The following is an 8,576-nucleotide window of genomic DNA, read 5'->3' on the forward strand; positions in this document are numbered from 1 at the left end:
AAACCAAGTTGTTTTAAAGTATGTTACTTCATAATTGCTATAGGGATATTTCACTTGATGTTTGTCTTTGGAAAATTATTATATTTTTTTTTTTGGTCTAAAATTTAGTCAGGGTTTTATAAGAAAGCCAACTAAAAACTGAATTCAAGACCAGATTTTTTTAAAGTACCTTAAAGTTTTTTGGTGCTCATTTAGTAAAAGATCTTAATCTTCTCATACTTTCTTACAGTGGCAAGCTTAGCTGCCTCAATTGAATACCATCTGCAGAGGGCACTAGTTCCTCTAGGCTAGCCACTAGATGATTTTATGAACAGGTCAATATTTACCCGTTGTAGTAATGGTACATAGCAGGTGTGCATGCTCCGTTGATTTTTTTTTATAATAAAATTTTTTTGGGAGATAGGGTCTTACTCTGTTGCCCTGGCTATAGTACAGTGCTACAATCATACCTCACAGCAGCCTTGGACTCCTGGGCTCAAGCAGTCCTCCTGCCTCAGACTCCCTAGTAGCTAGGAACACAGGCTCATGCCACCACGCCTAGCCAAGTTTTTTGCAATATTTTTCTAGAGAGGTCTCGCTATGTTGCCCAGGCTGGTCTCAAACTCCTGGCCTCAAGCAGTCCTCTTGCCTCAGCCTCCCAAAGGGCTAGGATTACAGGCGTGAGCCACTGCACCCAGCCTAAATTAGTCTTGTAATTGTATGTTAAGTTAAATGCTACTAGTGGGATGAGTCAAGAGATTAGACACTATTTTCTCATTCTAATTAGATGCCTAGATTTTCTATAGCTCCTACAAGTCAAATTATAGGAGTTTGTATATATAAGTACAAAATGAAGATATTTCTACATAAAAAGATTATTTACTCTTTCTATTAATGGAAATTATACTGACAGTCTTGCACAGTAGTGTTTATATTTTAGTTCTTCAGTAAATATTTGATTTGAGTCTAAACTCTTAGAAAGGCCTTAATTAGCCCTTGTGTCCTATTAAGCATTGCATTCCTGATAGATGAAATCCTCGGCTTAGGTTCACAGTCTCTTTCAGAAGTCTTCAGACATCTAAAACATCAATTAACTCCTTTAGTCTACAAACTTTTCCATTTACATTCCATGTTAGGAGAAAGAAGCAAATCATAAAAGGAAAAAAAATTTTCTGAGTATGTTCCTCGGATATTACAGAAGTGGTCAAAGGCCTAGATTTCAGTGCTCTGTCATTTACTGACTATGTGGCCTTGACCAAGTCATTTAAACACTTTGCTTCATAGTTTTCATGTCTCTAAAGATTTTTTATGGATAAAATTTGAGTAATAGGATAAAACTGTTTAAAAAACGAAAGTTCTATATAAATGTAAGGTATTATTTATGTGAGTTATTTCATTCCAGCATCTATAATCCCATGAAAACAGAATTAATATTCTGACCAATACTTTAGAAACAAGATTCTCCAGTGAAGAATTATGATGGTTGGTATAGGCTAGTTACACAGAAAATCTATTTATTATGTATTTTAGAACATTTTTAAGAATAAGCATCTAAAGATAAGATTTCTGGTGACCATTTTATTCACTGGGTCATCCTGTTAACATGAATATATAATTTCCTAAGTATTTCTGTTTCTAAAAGTTCAAATGCCCAATGGGTATTTATATGGAAAGCCTTTTGTATAGTGTCTAGCTGTTAGCCACATGGATATTTTGAAAATTACAGAATTCCATAAAAGAGAAAATAATTTACTATTATTTGTTTTAGAAAAACTTCTATAGTCTGGCCTCTTAAAATATCAAAACATTGTTTCAGAATTTAAGCAATGAGTAACATTAATAGTTATGTGATTCTCTTTGGCAAGTTGGGATCATTTTAAACAAATCATCATCTGGCTTATGAATTCCAGAATATGTGTTGTGTTCATTGTCAACTTATTGGTGAAAAACAATGTAGGTTTTTTTCAGATTTTGTGTTATCTATTAGGATTTTTTAAGTAGAAGTGCCTACATATTGAGTAAAAGTAACATTTCAGCATGAGGTAGTTTTAGTTAACTTCGTAAATTTCAGTATGTTTGAAACTTTCAGTTAAATCTTTTAAATTTCAGTGTGTTTGAAGAAACTGACACAGATTTACAAGAGCTGCAGGCCTCGATGGAACAGTTACTTAGGGAACAACCTGGTGAAGAATACAGTGAAGAAGAAGAGTCAGTCTTAAAGAACAGTGATGTGGAGCCAACTGCAAATGGGACAGATGTGGCGGATGAAGATGACAATCCCAGCAGTGAAAGTGCCCTGAACGAAGAATGGCACTCAGGTGCATAATCAGAGTTTTGGACCTTTTTCTTTTTCAGTTTACAAATATTTCAAGTGGAATATAGTTTTCTAATCTCTGCTGTGGACCATTTCCAACTTTAAATACAACTGAAGCATGCCTCTGGGTCTCTTCCATTTCTCACTCTTTTTCTTTTCATACAAATATGTGATTTTCCATTTTTTTATTAAATTTTTTTCTTTCCTATTATGTCAATGCTTTTTTGAAGCATTTTATTCTAATCTCCATTTCTTGACTGATTTTCCAGTAATAAAGATAATAACATTGTTTTCTTGTCATTCTATATTTTAGAAAGAATTTCTGCATATATTAATCAGCAGGGTTAACACTGAAAGCAGTTTTTAAAGTACTAAAAACTCGTTTCATAAATTTGGAAACTTGCTCTTTCATAACATTACCCCTAAGATGCATAGAAAGTGTGTCTATTTCAGTAACTATATTATGTTAATTTAGGAAGAAAAGCTAATGTGAAAAGACTGAGTAATGTTTTTTTTTTTCAAAGTATCTTGAGCATGTACATGACAAAACATATTGGTCATTTATACTTTCCAGGTGCTTTCCTGAAATGTAATGATGTATGTCTTAGGTTGTCTACCTTCTGCAGGCTTTTCCATGGTATGGCCCGCATTTGTTACCAACTTTTGAAAATAGTAGTTAGGGTTAGCTGCTTCAAAGCAAAACATGGAGTGTGCTTTTTCCACTTTTTTATTCATTTAAGTAACAGCTCTAGGAGTGTTTTGATTCCATCCTGATTTATTTTTTATATCTATAAAGGAAAAGTAACATTCTTGTTAGGCAGATTTATACATAATTTTTACCAAATAAAGGACAAATATTAAAATGACAAAAACTGTTTATAATGAAAGTAGAAGTAGTCTACTTCAATGGCATTATTCATTTGTCATAGAATTTTAGTCTGTTAGGGTAAGAGTTATTTTATTCAGTCTTTTGAATTTTATGTTTTAGATAACAGTGATGGGGAAACTGCTAGTGAATGTGAATACGATAGTGTCTTTAACCATTTAGAGGAACTGAGACTTCATCTGGAGCAGGAAATGGGCTTTGAAAAATTCTTTGAGGTTTATGAGAAAATAAAGGTAAGTGAAAAGTCAATTAAAACACTTAAAATGTGCTCTGTTTGAAGGTTAGAGAAATGTTAATGATCTTTATTGGTCATTAGATGTATTATAAATAAAAAGTGAAGTCTACAATTAGAGAAAGTTATTCAAATATTAATTTATATTTGGGAATTTGGTATAGGCTATTCATGAAGATGAAGATGAAAATATTGAAATTTGTTCAAAAATAGTTCAAAATATTTTGGGAAATGAACATCAGCATCTTTATGCCAAGATTCTTCATTTAGTCATGGCAGATGGAGCCTACCAAGAAGGTAAGATTTCCTCACATGTCTGTATAATTTTCAATAAATGTGAGAAAAACAAGATGATACATGTATATGACTCAGCTTACATCACATCCATTTTGTGAAATCTACATGGGAACTATATTACTTTTAAGCAATAATAATATTAACTTTGTCATATACTTTTACTGATCTGTCATATACTTTTACTGACTTAAGTCCTTTAAGTCCATATTTTTAATTTAATTTATAAGTAACCTTTGAATGAGATTTTTAAAAATCTTACTAGATAGATTTTTGGACAGCTCTAGCAATTAGAATAATCCTAGCTGGGTGCAGTGGCTCATGCTTGTGATTCTAGCTACTTGGGAGGCTTAAGTGGGAGGATAGCTTGAAGCCAGGAGTTTGAGACCATCCTGGACAACATAATGATAGGTTTCATTAAATTTTAATTAGGTAGGCATGGTGGTGAGCACCTGTAGTCCCAGCTACTCAGGAGGCTGAGGTGGGAGGATTGCTTGAGCCCAGGAGTTTGAAGCTGCAGGGAGCTGTGATTGTGATACTGCACTTAGCCTTGGTGACAGAGCCAGACCCTGTCCCCCCCAAAAAAAAGTAAGATTATAAATTAGAATAAGTCGTGTTTTTTTGTTTTTTGTTTTGAGTCAGAGTCTTATTGCCCAGGCTGGAGTGTGGTGGTGTGATCTCAGCTCACTGCAACTTCTGCTTCCTGGGTTCAAGTTATTCTCCTACCTCAGCCTCCTGAGTAGCTGGGCCTACAGGTGCCACCACGCCTGACTAATTTTTGTATTTTTGGTAGAGATGGGATCTCACCATGTTGGCCAGGCTGGCCTCGAACTCCTGACCTCAAATAATTCACCCTCCTTGGCCTACCAAAGTGCTGGGGTTATAGACATGAGCCACTGCACCTGGCAAAACTCTTTGACACAAAAAGCAATATGTAAAATTTTGAACAACAATTTATTTCTAGATTATTTGCCCAAACATTAATCTTATTACTTTAAAGGTTTAATTCATCGACTGAAATCAAGGGTTTTAAATGTTGATGCTTAATTTTAGCAATAAAAGTGTTTATAAAATTTATTTGTATTCCATACAAAATTTGTTTGCATATTCATACAAAAAAGTCTAAAATTGCATTTAAATATATATTATATATATAGTAAGAGAGAGAATTAAGTTTTTTAAAAAATCTGGGGAAGTGAACATATTGGACAAATGAGCACAAGCAGTATAACATGAAGCCAGGAATGAGGAATATAAACTTCATGTTCAAAAGGTCTCCACATTTTCTGAAAACAGGAAACAAATTTGGTGCTGGTCTTTCTCACAAAGCAGAAAACCTAATTAATTACATGAGTCACAGTATTCATAAGACAAAACATTTTAGTTGCTCAGAGGACAGCTATTTTTGGTATTGAAACCAAAGGAACAGTTTTCCCATGATCTTTAAAAGGAGGGCACTATCATACAGTGTTCCTCAAACTCGAATAACATATGGATCCCTTTAAGGGGCAAAAAAATATTTTTTTCAGGTGCAAGAATCCAAGAGTCTATAAACCCCAATAAAAAGAAACCTCAAGTCTTGTCATAGAAAATTTCTGTCAATTGTGAATTATTACTGTAAAACAGATGTTGTATTTTCTAAATATTAAAATTTTATCAAAATGAAAATATAAAATGTAGACATTTTCTGGTACTTGTGGATTTCTTATTTTATTGGGATCTTGAACTTCATTTTACAAAACAGTGCTATAATGGAATGAAAAGTATCCTCAGTAATTTTTACAATATTTAGATTTCATGAGACTATTTCTCATATGTCATGCTGTAAGTTAATGGCACGAAGCCAGAGGATGATTCCATTTCAGTAATTCTGTGGAGTGTGTCAAACCAATTCTACTCATATTCAGACTGTTCCACCTCCAGGCGGTTCTCCTTAAGTATTGTTTCAATAGAGCTTTTCATAAGTAATCAGCAACAATGTGTTTGGGGTTCAGTTTTGCTGGACAAGTATCTGGAGAGCTTTTAGTTTGCTTTTCCCCTTAAGTGGAGAACTGTAACAATCAACTTATTCATGAGGTAGAATTGACATCCTCTTTTGACAACTGAGTGGCTTCAAAAGGATATACGCCTACACAGAAGGCCATTTCCCCTGCAGAGGACCAAGAATCAGGCTAGGTTAATACACCACTCAAGAAGCAATATCAGATTTTCTCTAGTACACAAATGAAAAGGAAAAGAGAACCCCAAAGTTCTGTATCATAAAGCCTGACAGTAATTCCTTCAGCCTAGAAAAAAATGTAAAGCAATTAAAGGCAAATGCCTACCCTGGCAATCTTTTCTAAAACTCTTAGTACATACCATTACAGCAGGTATAGCTTTAAAAAAAGAATTTAATATAGCCCATAAAATATTATAACTTACTACTATAGCTACTAAAGAAACTGGTTACAAAATGGATATTGAACTATGTGGATGACTTGCTGTTTTATATTGTTAATCATGAGAGTTAAATGAAATGACTGGATTTAGATTTCATATTCATCAATTCAGAATAACTGTTTTTGCAGTCCTTCATATTGGAAGTCATTAGAGCCCATATATAGCTGTTCTTTTTTATTTGGGGGGTTTTGGGTTGGGTTTTTTTTTTTTTTTAATGGCGACAGGGCCTGGCTCTGTCACCCAGGTTGGAGTACAGTGGCATGATCTCAACTCACTGCAAACTCCGCCTCCTGGGCTCAAGCAGTCCTCCCACTTCAGCCTTCTGAGTAACTGGTACTACTGGCGTAAGCTACCATGCCCGACTCATTTTTGTATTTTTTTGGTAGAGATGGCATTTCACCATGTTGCCTGGGTTGATTACGAACTCCTGGGCTGAAGCTGTCCACCCACCTCAGCTTCCTAAAGTGCTAGGATTACAGGTGTGACCCACCGTACCCAGCCTACCTGTCTTAGAGATAGTTGTCCAGACAGCTATCTTTTAGGGCACATCTAGGAGATAATAAAGCCATGTCATCTGCATATGGTACTTATACACTTTTATTCTCTATGTTGGGGAAAGGGGAGAGTAAAGAAGGGAAGGGGTAAGCAAAATTTTATCTAGCTCACCCGAAAGTGACATCAAGTCATTAAGGTACAAGTTAAAAAGAAGATTGTCAAAACGCATTTCTGTTTTATTTCACTGGAAATTGTATGAGTCCTGAAAAGACAGCCTTGGCTGTTTAACTCTCCTGATACTGTTATGGTGCAGGTTTGGTAAGCATCAGTATCTTCAGCCATTGATAAAGTTAATGCTTTTTTGTCCATAGCTAGATGCTGTCCGGAGTGAGAAGTCGAATAGAGCTAATAAAATGTATAAATGATTTGATAGTATTCCTAATAAATTCTTCCACAAGGAGAGAAGGAGTATAACAGCTGTATCTGGCAGAGGCTACCATGTTCTCACATAGAGTATTAGCATTAGCAGCCCAAGTTTATAGATTCTTTTTTTTTTTTTTTTTTTTGAGATGGAGTCTTGCTCTGTCTCCCAGGCTGGAGTACAGTGGCACAATCTCGGCTTGCTGCAACCTCTGCCTCCCGGGTTCAAGCGATTCTCCTGTCTCACCCTCCCAAGTAGCTGGGATTACAGGCACGCACCACCACACCCAGCTAATTTTGTATTTTAGTAGAGACAGGGTTTCACCATGTTGGCCAGGCTGGTCTCAAACTCCTGACCTCAGGTGATCTGTCTGCCTCAGTCTCCCAAAGTGCTGGGATTACAGGCATGAGCCACCACGCCTGGCCATTATAGATTCTTAAGGAGGAGACACATACCTTCTCTTCTTACTCATTTTAGGTGGAATATTGGGCTGCATTTATGTAATGAAATTTTATACATCAGCTAAAATGAGTGAATTAAATTCCATCTATCAATATGGATAAGCCCCACAAACAAGATGAGTTGAATAAGTAGCATATTACACCATTTATGTAGTGTTTATAACCAATTTTATTTAGATGTGCATGTGTATAATAAAAATAAAAGCAAAAACCCATGATTTGGAAGAATACACATCAGTTTCACAGTACTGAAAATGCCCCTGGGGCAGAAGAGAAGGCAATAAGATTGAGAAAGGATACTCTCTATCTGTAATATGCTTTTACTTAAGTAATCCAAACCACTATGGCCAACAGTTAGCTTTTGTTAATTCTACATATTATGGATATGTGTGTTCATTACTTTCCTGATTATTTCAAAAGTAAGTAAATATAGTACACAGTGATCAGTGTTACCTTGGAAGCAATAAAATGTATGTAAGTTATAAAGCAAAGATCCAACTACAGTGATGGTGACAGGATAGGTCTTCCTAGGGGAGAGGACATCAAAGTTGGATTCTGAAAGATGAATGGGAATTTAACGCAAATAAGTACACATATGGGGAAGGATGCAAAGTGTAGTAGGGAACTATAAGCAATTCAGTGTTCCTACAGCATAAATTATAGGGGCAGTTGAGGAAGGTGGGGAATGAAATTTGGTAAGATGAGAAATATTTAAAAGGCCAGATAATGAAGGGCTTTCTAATCCACATTAAGGAGCGTGGATTCCATTTTGGGGCAGTAGGGAGCTAATGAATGTTTTAAGCAGTGCAGTGATTTGATATGACCCTTGGATTTTAATGAAAGATCACTTTTGCTAGAATGTGGAAGATAGTGCTTGGATGTAAGATTAAGTTAGCCAATCTGTTTAATTCACTTGATTATAATCTTTAGAATTTAAAAAAAAAGAAAATAACAAAAATGTCTATAAATAGTAATGGTTAATTATGTCATATCCATTAGACAGAATACTGTGCAGACATTGAAGTCAACATAGAATATATCCATGATTTATTCTC

General features: G+C 35.1%; 1 protein-coding gene across 1 annotated transcript in view; it reads left to right on the top strand.

Moving 5' to 3' along the window:
- NEK1 (NIMA related kinase 1) overlaps window positions 1-8,576 on the top strand; it is a 203,017-nt gene that overhangs the window by 188,041 nt on the left and 6,400 nt on the right. Inside the window, exons 33-35 of the mRNA XM_017863295.1 lie at window positions 2,089-2,297; window positions 3,282-3,412; window positions 3,576-3,708. Coding sequence (XP_017718784.1) covers window positions 2,089-2,297; window positions 3,282-3,412; window positions 3,576-3,708 — 473 coding nt within the window. The remainder of the gene's footprint in view (window positions 1-2,088; window positions 2,298-3,281; window positions 3,413-3,575; window positions 3,709-8,576) is intronic.

The sequence above is a fragment of the Rhinopithecus bieti genome, unplaced genomic scaffold, assembly GCF_001698545.2.
Source record: "Rhinopithecus bieti isolate Rb0 unplaced genomic scaffold, ASM169854v2 scaffold_66246, whole genome shotgun sequence".
Classification (NCBI taxonomy): domain Eukaryota; kingdom Metazoa; phylum Chordata; class Mammalia; order Primates; family Cercopithecidae; genus Rhinopithecus; species Rhinopithecus bieti.